This window comes from Sinohyriopsis cumingii, chromosome 10 (assembly GCF_028554795.1).
Source record: "Sinohyriopsis cumingii isolate HCF-2022 chromosome 10, ASM2855479v2, whole genome shotgun sequence".
NCBI lineage: Eukaryota > Metazoa > Mollusca > Bivalvia > Unionida > Unionidae > Sinohyriopsis > Sinohyriopsis cumingii.
Genome location: NC_142970.1, coordinates 92,751,067 through 92,768,668, shown reverse-complemented (window position 1 = coordinate 92,768,668; position 17,602 = coordinate 92,751,067). Strand labels below are relative to the sequence as shown.

General features: G+C 37.3%; 1 protein-coding gene across 2 annotated transcripts in view; it reads right to left on the bottom strand.

Annotated features, from left to right (window-relative positions):
- Positions 1-291: 291 nt before the first annotated feature.
- The window catches only part of LOC149790591 (COP9 signalosome complex subunit 8-like), a 33,975-nt gene continuing 16,664 nt past the window's right edge, over positions 292-17,602 (bottom strand). For both annotated transcript variants that reach the window (XM_089972686.1, XM_089972685.1), the window contains exons 5-7: positions 10,983-11,090; positions 7,301-7,363; positions 292-2,266 (exon numbers count right to left, since the gene is read on the bottom strand). In XM_089972686.1, the coding sequence (XP_089828812.1) occupies positions 2,187-2,266; positions 7,301-7,363; positions 10,983-11,090 (251 nt within the window). In that variant the 3' untranslated portion in view covers positions 292-2,186. The remainder of the gene's footprint in view (positions 2,267-7,300; positions 7,364-10,982; positions 11,091-17,602) is intronic.

Here is a 17,602-nt window from a genome sequence, read left to right as displayed (position 1 = left end):
CTTCTAAACAATGATCAAGTAAGACTAAAAATGAACATTTCAAGGTCTCATCAATATATAGCTGTATTACAAAATTTTGTTAAAATCTGATCATTTCCATCACAGTTATCTTGTGGGAAATTAAACTGTCGGTGGACAGAGAGATGGACAGCTAGCCAGATGGATGGATGAACAGATGTGATTACTACAGGGCTCTGCTGGCTTCACTGAGCAGGGCTTTCGAAGATGTTAGGTGAAAGTTACTTATTAAAACAATCAAAAGACAGTATAACATAATCCATTAAGACTCAATTCACATTTACAGATGAAGTTTAATTCTCATATTTGAAAAACAAATTTCACAATAAGCCACGTTTCTCCAAGAATGCTTACTAATCATATTAAAATTAGGAATATAAGCCTGCTACCTCCTGAATCCAGCCCTACCAAATGTGGAAAACGTGTCCATTCTGTCTGTCTATATCAAATATACAAAGGGCAGTAACTCTTACCCATTACTTCCTTTTCCAACACTAGGTGTCGCATGGTTTTAAGCTAAGCAAACTACTAACAAGGACGCTTGCATAGTGGGGTCGTTGGGAGGGTCTTCAAGCAATGTGATTGGGTGATTATTCTTAGAGAAACCTTACTTACTATAAAATTTGCTTTCTCCATTGAATACATCCCCAAAACAAATTAACAATAGGAAAATAGATAATAGGTGGAAGGAATGCAGAATATCCTACTTATTAACTCAGATATCCTTCTAGGGAAGAAAGACTGGAATCCACATGTGAACAATAACCTATTCTCCTGTTTAAAACAACACAGACTATCGCCATGTAATTATTAAAATCTTCTCACTGTCACTTCACTAGCAAATCCTCTAAGTTGGTTTAATTAGGTCCCATGGTCATCTGGGCCACAGTCAAAGGATCCAACAGATTCAGATTTTGTCTCTGCAAAGCTAAACTCATGATGTCTTGGATTAGAACATTGCATCCAACCTTGTGGCTTGCACATATTGCTCCATGTAAGATTGGGCATAAGAGGTGATATCCTGCTTTCCTATCTTCATTGGGTGAAGAGTCATTTGCAGTTGTCATGACTTGTCTCTGTGCACTTCAAGTAGTGCTTAAGGGTGCTGACAGGATCTTGCATGGCTACTGCTCTCAACTTATCTATAACCGCATGTCTGGCAAAATGGTTGGATCTATCACTAAGATCCTGTGAGAGAATCCAAGTTGCGCTGGATGAACAGCCAGTACGGCATGATGGTTATACATGTTGGGTCCACTGAATCCGAAAAATACCCATGCACCCAGATTTACAGGCCTGAAAGCAAGCTATGGCTTGTGGAGGGAACTGATGCCTAATGGGCTTAAAGAAAATGGGGGAACACTCCCACACCGTATCCAAATTATATGTGGGAGCAATTTGACCTGTAGTCTGGAATTGTGTTGCCTGATCCAGTTGGCACACATGCTGCTGAAAGGCAGATGCATCCATCTGCATCTGTAACATCTTTATTCACCTCCACAAAATCTATCAGGTCATTGTGGTGGTCGGCATTATCCTTCTGATTTTAGTTGTTTTTGGGGGAAAGGATCAGCAGCATCCCTCCCTGGACTCACAACCTATTGAATTTGGATGAACTGTAAGTACATTAATACTGGTCTTGTGTGCGTTTCCCCTCTTCTCTTTCCCTTTTTCTGATTTTTGCAGAATGGCCAATCAGGTGTTCTCGGATCACAAATTACATACACTGCAAAAGAAGAGGTACAGTTTGGCACATACCAGGCAGAACTTTTGTCTTCCCTTGCTTTGTATTTCTTGCATTTACTGCATTTAGAAAACTTGTTTCCGGAACAATAAAATAACAGAAACAATTGATAAATTAACACGTCAGTTTGTTAAGAATTTGCTAAATAACACCTAGTTATAAGCAAAGTGAATTAATTTAATAGGCTGGATTCAGGAGGTAGCAGGCTTGTATTCCTAATGTTAAAATGATCTGGGAATGTATTCATAGGAGAAATGACCTAGCTTAACATTCACCTTCTCTAAACTTTAATTTACACAATACGACTATCTCTGACAATGACAATGTACTTTTTAAAGTATTAAAATGCGATTTGGCCATATGTTCTAGCACGTAAGACTGTATATTGTCCAAACTGAGTAAAGTCCTAATTCAACAAACACACTCAGCTTTCCATGAATGAGACATAATCTGTGAGAACAGAAAGATGTTGTTCATTTGGTAGTGGCGGATCTACTGGGGGTGCTGAAAAGACAAAAATATAACTGAATTAAGACTGAGGTGATAAACAGTATAGACAAACATGCCGATACAAGTCACACAAAGAACCAACAAGTTCACATGGGATTTTTGGCAACTTTCCCTTTTTATACAGGTGACTACAACTTAGAAGTGAAACCTGTGAAAGATCTGACTGTGATTAATTGTATTATTGCATTAAATGACATAATATTATGGTGGATTTTGAACTAGAAATGTGTCCAGACAACAACGATGCCCCCTGCAACATGGAATACACTAACTGAAGAAATACTGGTTCAAGATGCAGTGCTAACTGCTAAGTGAGACAGGGGCCATAACTCAATTGAATTTGAACAGATAAAAATGAAACTTAAGTACATACTTATGTATACAAAGCACATACAAAATGTTTAGTTTATTCTCCTTAATTTATCAAGCAGAGTAAAATCTATGATTCATGGGCAAACGTCTAAGTAAAAAAGGGGACACAATTCATATGTTGTAGAAAGGTGAAAAAACAAACTGCATCTAAGTTTTCTTTATGAACCTGCAAATTAATTTGGTTTCAATCTTTAAATTGCAAAAGTAATGAGCTTAAATCACATAATGGACAGGCATGGCTCACGCTAAATGCCTCTTTAGGGAATGTTGCACATGCAAAAAGAGAGAAGTAGTTGAGTTCCCCAAATACCATATATACTCATATATATAGTCAGAATCCAACCAGAAACAGATTAGACCCAGATCTGCTGACATATACATGTTGTTACATATATTTAATTTGTTTGTTTGTCAGTTTAATTTTTTTTAAATTCATTACATGCTCTTGTAATGTAACATTGTTTGTTGGACTGGACCTTGTCCAAAATTGAGTTAATTTCTGCTTGACCTGATTGTTTTTTTAATTTATTGTTTTCATTCATGTACACAATTCATAATAGCTTCATTATTCTCTAAGTGTATGAGCTTATTATCAGGATTACTATTCAGGTAAACAAAGGAGGAGTAAATATGTTGATCAGGTTAAGGGTTTAGGAGATTCCTCAATGAATTTGAAGGCTATTGTGTTGAAAATAAACAAGGCTCATTAGATCATTCTAGAAGGTTACTGTCCATTAGGTAATGGCTCTTTTTAGAAAATGCTAATTGTGACCTGAGGTCAAGCAGAGAACTATATTATCTTATGACTGTGAGGATTTTACCAGTTGTTCTTTAACATCTATCACTTTAAGCTGTATTATGTTGTGACCAGTTTTGGCTGAATTTTATTTTCTTCAAATTATTGAATTCAAGTGATTATTTTCTCTGGAAATACAAAAGTGCTCTGACAAAATTCTTGGATAAAGACATTCATTGGAATTTATACTGAATTCAAACCTGGAATATTTCTGTGATTCAACAAGAGACTACTGACACAGCAGCACTTTGCAGGCCATAACAGAGATGTCATTGCCTTCAATTTTGAATCTCTTTGGGACTTAAACAGAGTTTTATTCAGTACTTTGTATGACTAGGGCTTGTGTATTTAATTCTTGGATTATTTTTGGATTTAGTTTGCAATACCGTAACTTCTTTTCAACTCATTTTTCACTCTGTATTCAAGGGAAATAAATTATCTGTTAAATTTTACAAAGCTTGTTGTTTTCAATCTTTTCTGTTACTCATCTTAAGAGCATAGACTCGTAAAAATATGGATAGGAAAATCTGGGTCTATACAGTTCACTGACATTAATCAGTAGAACAAATAACATACTTTGCCGTTACTGTTCAACTATGAAAAGAAATTGGCAACCATAATTTAAAAAGGCATTTCTTTTCAAATACATTTTAAAATGCATTATCAGCATTTGAATTTGTCACAGAAATTTTTTGAAACAGTTAAAAATAATCAGACTACTAATCATTTTCAGTGTTCCAGCTCTCCTAACTAAATAATTTATGGTAAATAAAGGTCATAAATGTTGTTGTTGTTTGTTTAATGTCATTTTTCAGCACAAGATAGGCTATACATAGTGGCCAGTATAACTGGTAGAGGCAGAACCCTGCAAAAACCTCGGGAAGAACAAATTCACTCATATAGATAACTGTTGGACTCAATTACATAGCTGCCAACCTTCCAGGCTCGCAATTAGTGAAAAAAGGGATAAAAAGTAGTGAATCTGGACATGAATTAGTGAAAAATACCATGACAATGACTCCATCCAATCTGACTGTCAATGCTACACTACATCAAGATCGCAATATAAAACTAAAACACTACATATCTGCAGAAATATATCTGCATTTCTATTTATTATGGTATTCATAAACTTCACTTGTTCTTGTGGTTATTTATCAAGACAAGATACTGTGGCAGGCTTGAAATTCCTCAACTGCTTAAATTTGTTTTCTAAACAGTTCAGACTTCTTGCCTGCTGGTTGATCTTGGTGACTAAATATGCTGAAAAATTTTCTGCAGCTAAGGAGACCCTAAAGTCTGTCTTATTTTTCCTCAATAGAGAAAATACTCTTTCGCTGTCACTGTTCTGTTAGGAGTGCACAGGAGATGCAGCACTTTTGTTTTTTCCACAGGAAAATTTGGAAGCGATTTTCGAGCCCAGGAACATTTGTTGGAACAAATGTTTAGCATGGTCTCCAGCTGATAAAGGTAGATTGTGTTCAACATCAAAACTCACAAATAATGCTTCAGCGTTGGTAGCTTGCAAGTCTTCCACTGATGGCTTAAAATATTCCAGAGCTGAAATCTGCGAATTCTTAATTTTCCCAACTTCTACATGTTTTTTTGCAACCTATGTGCTTCCTCTCGTCGTCTCTGCCACCATGTCCAATACTAAAACTTGTAGCACACTGTGTGCAAAAAGCATGATGTATATCAATGTTTAATGGCAGAATGCATGGCCAATTTTTGATATATTCCAAATTAAACTTCACTTTTTGAGCAATACATTTCATTTTCCTTGGTGGTGAAGACATTTTTAAGATCTGACAAGCGATGCCGAATGGTAACTCAAATCAGTGTTGGTGATGCATGCATGGAACAAAATTCCGGTTAGGCCCCAGTTTCTCTCAAAAGCATTTGTAAGACTAGTCTTATACATATAGATTAAAATAGGCTAAAATGCTTGCTACCTGGCCAACTGTACTAATCGGCTGTAGTTCTACTAATATCGCAACCAGCAGTACCGGACTGTTTTGGCAATTGATAATATCACGACTAGCGCTTAACGGGAAATAGGTTATTTTATTAATGATTTTAAAATAACTGAAAATTAGAGAATTCTTGAATTTTTGGCTTGTGCCATGAATCGCTGAAAAAGTCATTAAATTCACGCCAAATTCGTGAGGGTTGGCAGCTATGCAATTATATGACCAACTATGGTTGATACAAATTCATTCATATAGATAACTGTTGGAGTCAATTATATGGCAGACTATGGTTGATATAAATTCATTATGTACACAAGTATTGGGGTTTATCATATGGTAGCCTATTAAATTCATTCATGCACAGAAGTCTTTAAAAATGATCACCTGTGAAATATTTGTGCATTTAACTTTGTAAAAAACTGATATTTTTACATGGCCCTGGGACTGTATGAGCCCAAATCACTTAATAATGTATAAGTTTGTATGCATTTTCTTGTGCTACTCTAAGCTGAATATCCTGAAGTAGGAATCATTAAAAGAAAACTTTGCCAGGAATACAGTATGTGTCCTATAATAAGCCTATGATGAGTAATGGTATGATGAGCCCTGAGTATGGTAAGCCTATGATAAACCTTGGTATGATAAGTCATTATAGTTCATACCACACAGCATTGCAAATGATATAGTGTCTGTTTCTCATTACATTTTCATGTTAGTGTCTTGAAACATAGCTAAAGTTTCCAAATTTGTTTCATGCACAAATGATTTAAACAGAATTTATATTGACATACAGCACAACACTATTCATTTGATACATTGTGAAAAAGACTAGTCGGTGTACATGTAATCCACAATGTTCACTCTGAGTTCTGGAAGACTAAATTTTTTATACTGCAAAGCAGTCAAACAAAGGCAACTACATTATGGCTGAACACAGCCCAATAGGAAAGCTGACCAATCCTTAATAAACAAATTGACTCTTCCAAGGTTATAACAACACTGAAGAATTTGAACTAAATAGAACACCCTCTTTCTGAGTGGCAAGCATTCCACTGTGTGTTGATACAAATGCTGTTGAAATGGCTTGTGCGCAAAACAAACTATATAATTTTACATACATTTAAAGATGCTGATATCAAAATTCATAGTACTAGAGACAGATACCATTCACAATACTGTGTTGAACTAACTATATTCTTAAAGGTGCTAAGGGTTATCATAATAAAAGACTTTCTTGAGGAAAATTAATTGCTAAAATGTTGTAAATCTGGGGATGGGTTAATCCCCAATCATAGGCTTGTCTTGTGAGTATTATAATATGTAAGAGTAATACTGACAATGTGAATGTGAGTCTTGGGAGTGTTACAATATGCAAGAGTAATACTGACAATGTGAATGTGAGTCTTGGGAGTGTTACAATATGCAAGAGTAATACTGACAATGTGAATGTGAGTCTTGGGAGTGTTACAATATGCAAGAGCAATACTGACAATGTGAATGTGAGTCTTGGGAGTGTTACAATATGCAAGAGTAATACTGACAATGTGAATGTGAGTCTTGGGAGTGTTACAATATGCAAGAGTAATACTGACAATGTGAATGTGAGTCTTGGGAGTGTTACAATATGCAAGAGTAATACTGACAATGTGAATGTGAGTCTTGGGAGTGTTACAATATGCAAGAGTAATACTGACAATGTGAATGTGAGTCTTGGGAGTGTTACAATATGCAAGAGCAATACTGACAATGTGAATGTGAGTCTTGGGAGTGTTACAATATGCAAGAGCAATACTGACAATGTGAATGTGAGTCTTGGGAGTGTTACAATATGCAAGAGTAATACTGACAAAAATCGGAATGTGAGTGCATATTATTAAAGAAAATGATGACCTGGTTTTTTGGGAGTAACTATTCTGGTTTGTGGATCTGCTACCCAACCCTCAGCTGTTGCAGCTGCAAGAAAGAAATATTTTGTGCTTAGCAATTTGCTTACATAAATTTATCTTGCCTCTTATACATCATGTCCCTCTGAATTTAAAATAACTAAAAGGTCTAGTTACCCACAGCTTCAAGTCAGAAAGGGCAATACATTTTGCAAAACTCAAGAAAACATAATGAATGTTCCATACGTGTATCTCCTTATAATGACCACAGTATGTACCAAGTATTACTAAAATCCATAAGTAATTTTAAGAATAATTGCATTAAAAATAGTGTTTCATTTACTGCACCCACCGGTTGATCATAAAGGGCAGTAACTCTTACATAGATTGTTGGAGTATACTGATTTGTCAATATGCTTATCTTCAGATAATAATTATAATAACTACAAAGCATTATTAAAATACTTCAGTAACAGCAAGAGTTCATGAGATTGTGTCATATAATGAATCCAGCTGTAGCTAAGTAAAATGGTGCAATAAATCTTCCAAAAACTTTGTTCAGTAAAAGGTGTAAAAAACCTTTTCACAGCACTGTGTACAGTAGAAAGGTGTAATAAATCTTCCAAAAACTGTGTGTTCAGTAAAAGGTATTAAAAAAACCTTTTCAAAACACTGTGTACAGTAAAAGGTGTAATAAATCTTCCAAAAACTGTGTTCAGTAAAAGGTGTAAAAAACCTTTTCACAGCACTGTGTACAGTAAAAGGTGTAATAAATCTTCCAAAAACTATGTGTTCAGTAAAAGGTGTAATAAATCTTCCAAAAACTGTGTTCAGTAAAAGGTGTAAAAAAAACCTTTTCACAGCACTGTGTACAGTAGAAAGGTGTAATAAATCTTCCAAAAACTGTGCCTGTACATTAAAAAGGTGTAATATATCTTCCAAAAAACTGTGCATGTACATTAAAAAGGAGTAATAAATCTTCCAAAAATTACATGTACATTAAAAAGGTGTAATAAATGTTCCAAAATCTCTGTGTACAATGACTGGCCAACATGCAAATCTGATGATGATCATAATACGCAGGTCTGACTGCAGTCTACAAAAATGTGCATGTGCAGAAGAATTCATGATAAGTACAACAAGTGTACTGTAAATGGAACACTAAATGCCTGCCTGTGTCTAATAGGACTAAGTACAACTATAGAAACTAGTCGAACATGACTGACTCTTGAATTAAACAATGGGTCTCCATCACCTTGACTTTTGGTCAAGGTACTGGTATGTGGTCTTATACTAAACTTACTGTGCAGAATCCAATATTTTCCTATTACAGTTGACCTATTAGACTTGACCTATGGACCCCTAAATATAAAGGTTTCTTTATTACCCCAAGTACAAGCCATCCATAAAGTTCAGTAAAGGAACTACTCTAGAACTAAAGCTATTGTGCAAAAAACCATTTCTTCTTTGAGTTGAAATAACCATAAGATTTCATCTTCTGATTGCAAATTCCACATACCTCTTCCATACGTAAATACAAGCCATCCGCAAACTCTGGTTACTGTATAAGGTGTAGAATTAAAGTTACCTTAGGTATTTTGATCCCAAAATCAATAAACTTCTTTCTTACCAAAGTGTAAGTCATCCATAAACATTGGTGAATTTACTCTGCTAAGAACTCAAATTTTATGCAGCAATCCATCAAAAACTGCAAGACCAGTTGTGTTCACAAGATTCTGCCATTTACTGTATTCACCTACATGAAAATATGAAAATGGCAATAATGCTGTTGTTGTTGTTCTAGGGTTTAACGCCATTTTTCAGCACAATATAGGCCATATATGGCGGCCAGTATAACTGGTGGAGGAAGAACCCTGGAAAACCCAGGAAAGAACCACCGACCCACGAGAAGCTACTGGCAGGCTTTCCCACGTACCCACGCTAGCCGAGCCTTGGACTCGAACATACGCAGACAGAGGTGAGATGGCAGTGATCCGGAACGGTGAGCGCTTTAGACCACTCGGCCACTCGGGGCCCCCGGCAATAATGCAATAACTCCAAAAATAAATCAAAGAATACAGTAATTTGTTGATGTGAGTTTAATGCCATTTTTCAGCATATGATACGCTATACGTGGTGGTCAGTTTATCTGGTGTAGGAAGAACCCAGGAAAACTCCAGGAAGAACCACCAACCCTTGGGAAGCTAGTGGCAAACTTCTCAGATACCCATACTGGCCTAGCCTGAAACCTGAACTCATGGGGGCTGGGGTGAGAGGGCAGCGATCAACACATGTGAGCGCTTTAGACGCCTTGTCCACCTGGAGCCCCTACAGTGTTTTGCACGTCTTCATATAATGACTTTATCATTTACTCAAATTTTGTCACACAATCAGCTACAAGACAAAAAGGGCAATAACTCTTGGGAGTACTAACTGACTTGTCGATCTGCACAATTTTTGCTGATCACCACAATCTATTGACAAGAGACCAAAGCGTGTCTGGCACTTCTCACCTGTCAAGCATCTACATCATAGTCAAATGCAACAGCTATTGGTCAAGAAATCTGTATCAGTATGATGCCATTGAGAAATTTCTTCCAATGCTGTGGTGTCTGCATTATAAAAAAAAGCCCAACTGTTTCAACATTTCTCTGTATTTATCAGCAGTTGATGGCACAACAACATCAATACTGAAAGGCATTTATCAAATTATGTTGAGCAGTTTATGAGAAGAAACTGCATCAAGATTTTAAATTGTTTTAGTAAAGTGGTCATATACGATGGTCAGTCAATGCCAATTGTACAGATTTGAAAGCCATTCATGCTCAATTCTTTCTTCCAAATTTGGCCTAATTCTGTCCAGCCATTTTTGCAAATAAGTCTTATTAAGGTTTTCCTATTTTTAGTAATGGCAGTCATATATGATGGTATACTGGCATAGTCTGTACATGCCGGTCATCCTTTCATGCCAGGATATTGTCAAGTTTGGACAAGTTTTATTCAGACATTTTACATAAAAGGAAGTAGAGTACTGAGATAAACAATAATTACTGTCAACCATGGGGCTGTCAATTAAGATGGCACCAGTTATAAATACTCTTGACTGTAGGCAGGCAATTAAGATGGCACCAATTATAAGTACTCAGGACTATAAGCAGGCAATAAAGATAGCACCAATTGGCTTGTCATGCTATTCATCCACAATAAAAATCAAGTGAAATTTAGTCTGAAAATTAACTTCTCCAAGATGAGATAAGGATCACTCAAACCGGTCATAAGACATAAAATGGACTGCATTTGTAGGTCATCTCATAAGGGCTAGCTGATTACATAATAGTATTAACTCAGGACTGAAGAGTTTTGTTATCAATTTCTCTCTACATACAAGACCACTCTCATGTAACTTCCATAAAACAAGGTAAAAGATGTGGTTAATGTTTTTCTCCTAATATTATCTGGAAATTTTGAGGAAGAAATTGTGATATCCTATCTTAGTTTCTCCAGCTATCCATATGACTCTGTCCTTGAAAACTAATTATTATGGGTGGAAATTCACTTAAAGTCGTTATTTACTCATTTCATTTTCAATAGGTATTTTTAGAAGAGAGGGGGAGGTCATTCTACCCTTTTCTGGACATTGTCCAGAAGGTTAACTAATATCAAGTTAGCCAAGCTGCATCAGTAATTACCTTGAAGTGCATCAGCGACTGGCAAACCAACAAATGCAGCAAACTCCTCTGCCTTAATACTTGAATAAGCCTGACCAATCAGATTGAAGGCTCCTCGTCGTGTGCATTCTATAAAAAAAGCAAGGGAAATAACAAATGCAACAGTGTTTAATTCCTGCATTAGTACTGCAGGTTTAAATTTTTATTTTTAATTTCATTTGTATTTCCTACTTTTGGTGTTCCAAAAGTCAAAATTTGTCTCCATATTGAAGAAAACTAGATCAATACTATGTCATGCAAGGCTTGATAGAGAACATGTATATTAAACAATCTGTACCAAAATGGAACAGACACTACACGTAGTTTAGTGGAACAGCACTAAAGACACTACACCTAGTTTAGCGGAACAGCACTAAAGACACTACACATAGTTTTGTGGAACAGTACTAAAGACACACCAAATAGTTTAGTAGAACAGCCCTAAAGACACTACACGTAGTTTAGTAGAACAGCCCTAAAGACACTACATAGTTTAGTAAAACAGCCCTAAAGACACTACATGTAGTTTAGTGGAACAGCACTAAAGACACAATACATAGTCTAGTGGAACAGCACTAAAGACACTACATGTAGTTTAGTGGAACAGCACTAAAGACACTACATGTAGTTTAGTGGAACAGCACTAAAGACACTACACCTAGTCCAGTGGAACAGCACTAAAGACACTACATGTAGTTTAGTGGAACAGCACTAAAGACACTACACCTAGTTTAGTGGAACAGCACTAAAGACACTACATGTAGTTTAGTGGAACAGCACTAAAGACACTATACCTAGTTTAGCGGAACAGCACTAAAGACACTACACCTAGTTTAGTGGAACAGCACTAAAGACACTACACCTAGTTTAGTGGAACAGCACTAAAGACACTACACCTAGTCTAGTGGAACAGCACTAAAGACACTACACCTAGTTTAGCGGAACAGCACTAAAGACACTACACCTAGTCTAGTGGAACAGCACTAAAGATACTACATGTAGTTTAGTGGAACAGCACTAAAGACACTACACCTAGTTTAGAGGAACAGCCCTAAAGACACTACATGTAGTTTAGTGGAACAGCACTAAAGACACTACACCTAGTTTAGCGGAACAGCACTAAAGACACTACACCTAGTTTAGTAGAACAGCACTAAAGACACTACATGTAGTTTAGTGGAACAGCACTAAAGACACTACACCTAGTTTAGCGGAACAGCACTAAAGACACTACACCTAGTTTAGTGGAACAGCACTAAAGACACTACACCTAGTCTAGTGGAACAGCACTAAAGACACTACACCTAGTCTAGTGGAACAGCACTAAAGACCCTACATGTAGTTTTGTGGAACAGCACTAAAGACACTACACCTAGTTTAGCGGAACAGCACTAAAGACACTACACATAGTTTTGTGGAACAGCACTAAAGACACTACACATAGTTTAGCGGAACAGCACTAAAGACACTACACATAATTTTGTGGAACAGCACTAAAGACACACCACACAGTTTAGTAGAACAGCCCTAAAGACACTACACGTAGTTTAGTGGAACAACCCTAAAGACACTATACATAGTTTAGTGGAACAGCACTGAAGACACTACACGTAGTTTTGTGGAACAGCACTAAAGACACTACATGTAGTTTTGTGGAACAGCACTAAAGACACTACACCTAGAGCAGCAGGGGGGGCCAATCGGACATTTTGTCCAATCGTTATTTTGCTTAATTATTACTTCTGCACTCAGCGGATCCGGTGTAGTCAGCGCTGGTAAAAAAAAAACGACGTCGGTCCATCCTACACGATGGTGACGTCATTTGGTTTAATGCGAGCCGATCCCCAGCGTCGTCAGCGTCCGGTAAGCACAGCGACGACCGCGTCGATGTCATTCCCCCCCTGCTGCTAAGTGGTTATTTACAACTAACCGAATATTTGGTCAAGTCCGATACGATATCGTGTCCGAGGATCATGTAAATTTATCGTTACAAATCCATGTGGGGTCGACTGAGCATGACTAAAAAAGTTTCGAAAACCATTAAAGTCCATGTCACCACCGCACCATGTCTGCCAAATATTTCGTAGCGTGTGTGTATCAACGCCGTTGAATACAGCAAGAATATTACAGTTGTCTCTGATTACTTTTGGAATCTGAGTGTATCGTTGAGTGACATATATCACGTCGGTGTTTTTATGCCTGCCTCTGGAAAATATCCTAGCTGGGTTTTTTTGATTGTCTAACATAACATCATCGTACACGACTAGATTGTTAACGTCGCCATCAATATCATCAATGCCTGGTGCATCATTGATATCTGTAATAAACTCAATAACATTTTTTTCAGCGATCGCTGATGCATTCTCGTTAAAATCTTTCAACACCTCGTAGCATCATTGATCATCCACGCTAGGGGCGATTAAATACAACTTATCCCACTTCATCCATCTCATTATTAAATTGAGTAACAATTGCGTCTTGCCGGATCCAGATGGTCCGATGATAATCATCCGGATCGAGTTTGGTAACGCTGCAACATGCTTAACTGGTTCTCTCGTTTTAGTTGCCGAAAAATCAATTATATTCATATCTCTATACATAAATTATGGATCTATATTGTGTGAAGTGTAGAGTGCGTACTGGCACAAATGATATGACAACCGTTACAACAAGAAATAATAGATCGGCGCTTACTGGTAAGTGTGTACAATGCGGTACAAAGAAATTTAGATTTATTTCTGCTAGACCCGGGGGTGCTTTAAAAAAAAGCGAGGAGGTGATATTGCAGCCAAGTTATCAAAACTCCCCGGAACACCGTGGGCAAAGTATCCAGGAGAAAAGCACCTCCCAGGATATAGCTACTGTGGCCCCGGAACACGATTAGATATCAGACTCGATGATCAAAATCAGCCGCGACCCGGTGAGTATCCAATAAACGCTATCGACGAAGCATGTCGGATACATGATATAGCTTATCGTAGCGGTGATCTGCAACAGCGTCATATCGCGGATGTAAAATTAATTCACGCGTTAAATGCTATTCCTGATAAATCATTCAAAGAAAAATTGGCTTCATGGTTGGTAAAATCGGCTATGAAAGGTAAATTAATGATTGGAAGCGGAGCTTCTCACGCTGGTAATTGAAAACGCTAGCGTTTATAATAAAAACATGGAATCCATCTATTATTCTCCGAGAGGATACTGGAAAGGAAAGGCCGCAATTGGTAAACTCGCAAGCGCTGCAAAGGTAACAAAGGCCACTGCGGCTAATTGGTTATCCAAACAGGCTATATGGCAAATCTATCTACCACCACCTAAACAAATCAACTTTTCGCGCTTTAGCCGCAGTGGCCTTTCCAGTATCCTCTCGGAGAATAATAGATGGATTCCATGTTTTTATTATAAACGCTAGCGTTTTCAATTACCAGCGCGAGAAGCTCCGCTTCCAATCATTAATTTACCTTTCATAGCCGATTTTACCAACCATGAAGCCAATTTTTCTTTGAATGATTTATCAGGAATAGCATTTAACGCGTGAATTAATTTTACATCCGCGATATGACGCTGTTGCAGATCACCGCTACGATAAGCTATATCATGTATCCGACATGCTTCGTCGATAGCGTTTATTGGATACTCACCGGGTCGCGGCTGATTTTGATCATCGAGTCTGATATCTAATCGTGTTCCGGGGCCACAGTAGCTATATCCTGGGAGGTGCTTTTCTCCTGGATACTTTGCCCACGGTGTTCCGGGGAGTTTTGATAACTTGGCTGCAATATCACCTCCTCGCTTTTTTTTAAAGCATCCCCGGGTCTAGCAGAAATAAATCTAAATTTCTTTGTACCGCAATGTACACACTTACCAGTAAGCGCCGATCTATTATTTCTTGTTGTAACGGTTGTCATATCATTTGTGCCAGTACGCACTCTACACTTCACACAATATAGATCCATAATTTATGTATAGAGATATGAATATAATTGATTTTTCGGCAACTAAAACGAGAGAACCAGTTAAGCATGTTGCAGCGTTACCAAACTCGATCCGGATGATTATCATCGGACCATCTGGATCCGGCAAGACGCAATTGTTACTCAATTTAATAATGAGATGGATGAAGTGGGATAAGTTGTATTTAATCGCCCCTAGCGTGGATGATCAACGATGCTACGAGGTGTTGAAAGATTTTAACGAGAATGCATCAGCGATCGCTGAAAAAAATGTTATTGAGTTTATTACAGATATCAATGATGCACCAGGCATTGATGATATTGATGGCGACGTTAACAATCTAGTCGTGTACGATGATGTTATGTTAGACAATCAAAAAAACCCAGCTAGGATATTTTCCAGAGGCAGGCATAAAAACACCGACGTGATATATGTCACTCAACGATACACTCAGATTCCAAAAGTAATCAGAGACAACTGTAATATTCTTGCTGTATTCAACGGCGTTGATACACACACGCTACGAAATATTTGGCAGACATGGTGCGGTGGTGACATGGACTTTAATGGTTTTCGAAACTTTTTTAGTCATGCTCAGTCGACCCCACATGGATTTGTAACGATAAATTTACATGATCCTCGGACACGATATCGTATCGGACTTGACCAAATATTCGGTTAGTTGTAAATAACCACTTAGCAGCAGGGGGGGAATGACATCGACGCGGTCGTCGCTGTGCTTACCGGACGCTGACGACGCTGGGGATCGGCTCGCATTAAACCAAATGACGTCACCATCGTGTAGGATGGACCGACGTCGTTTTTTTTTTACCAGGCGCTGACTACACCGGATCCGCTGAGTGCAGAAGTAATAATTAAGCAAAATAACGATTGGACAAAATGTCCGATTCGCCCCCCCTGCTGCTCCTAGTTTAGTGGAACAGCACTAAAGACACTACACCTAGTTTAGTGGAACAGCACTAAAGACACTACATGTAGTTTAGTGGAACAGCACTAAAGACACTACACGTAGTTTAAAGGCTTTGAGATTATTTTTTTTTTAGTTACTTGAAACTTGTTATATTACCTTCCATAAGGTTATATATGCAGGGCTCAAAATCAGTGGTAGTCCACTAGCCCGAGACTAGCAGATTTCCTGTTGGGATAGTAACTTTCATAATATTAATAGTCCCATGGGCTAGTAAGTTTCAGTTATCAATAGTCAGCGTTTGTTTATGCCATTCCCTAATAAAGACTTGACTTAGCAGATGTTCTGTAGAATCAAAGCAGTGACCATTGTAAACACAGTCATAAAATATTAGCATGAGAAGATGAAGTCAAGTTCTGCCTCAGAAAGGTGAGTTTCTATAACAAGAATCCATCCGATTTTGTGCATTTCACTTAACAGCGCAAATTATGGTCTTGTCATTAATAACGGAAGTTTGGTAATTTATCCTAATTAATCTGATAATGAATTAAATGAAAAAAGAATGTGGTATCACACTTTATTCACTCGACCACAGTAACAAACTACAAAGCAGTATACCTCACAAAAGAACACGGCAAAAACTATTCAAAGAAATTAGTTTGCACATTTTTTTTATTCAAGGTTCTTTCTTTTTTGCTCACTACCCAAACATTCCAACAGTCACAAACAGGAAACTACATATTTTACATTTCCATCGGAATAATAATAAGAATTAGATCAATTTATTACAATTATGTTATTGACACAACCTTTCCATACAACTACTTTTTCTATGATGATAAGAATAGTTTTTATATTTTTCCCTTACAAGAATGAACAAATAATTGAATACACATGGAGATATCCAAGCAGAATGCTGTACCCTTGTTGGGAATTAAAATCTCTGAGCATGGGCATCTAAGATTTGAAAATTTTCCGCCTTATTATTAATTTCAACAATACATTGAAGTTCGATTAATTAGAAACAATTACCAAACTTATGACTTACAATACCATAATTGGAGCTATTAAATACAACCCGCCGAGTGTCACATGGCTTCATTTGATGGGAACACACCTTTTCCAAGCTGAAACTAATACTATCTTCTGAAGCTAATATTTTAAAACAGTGTTTACAATAGCCACTGCTTTGATCATGAAGAACATCTGCTGAAGTTGTCTTTGTTAGGGTGAGGCCATTTAATTGTGGGAGGGGGCAAAGACACATGTTTTGAAATGTGTTTCTTGCTCTTTCTTATATAAAGAACACTGTGCCATTCCTTTTCTTGCTTTAAATAATTTGCGTCAGCTATACTATAACATCTCGTATTTCAAAACACGGCACAATTCCCTCCTTATAAGACAGGCAAAATGTGGCATTTGATAGAAGGTGTTCAGCCACCGGAAAAAAACCCAAAAGTTGAATGAGAATGATGAGGAATAATTCTTATGATGGGAAAAGCATAATGGAAAGTTTCAGAAGAAATGGACAAAAGACAGGGAATGGCTGAATTATGACGAGGAAAGGAACGTTATGTGGTGTAACTGGTGTATGCACTTCGCAAAAACAAACACACAGAAAACATCCAGTGTTGTTGCGGGTTGTTCGAACTTTAAAATTGAACCGGTAAACGTACATGAAAGCTGTGTGACATTGTTTTGTGAACAGGACTAGTAAAGA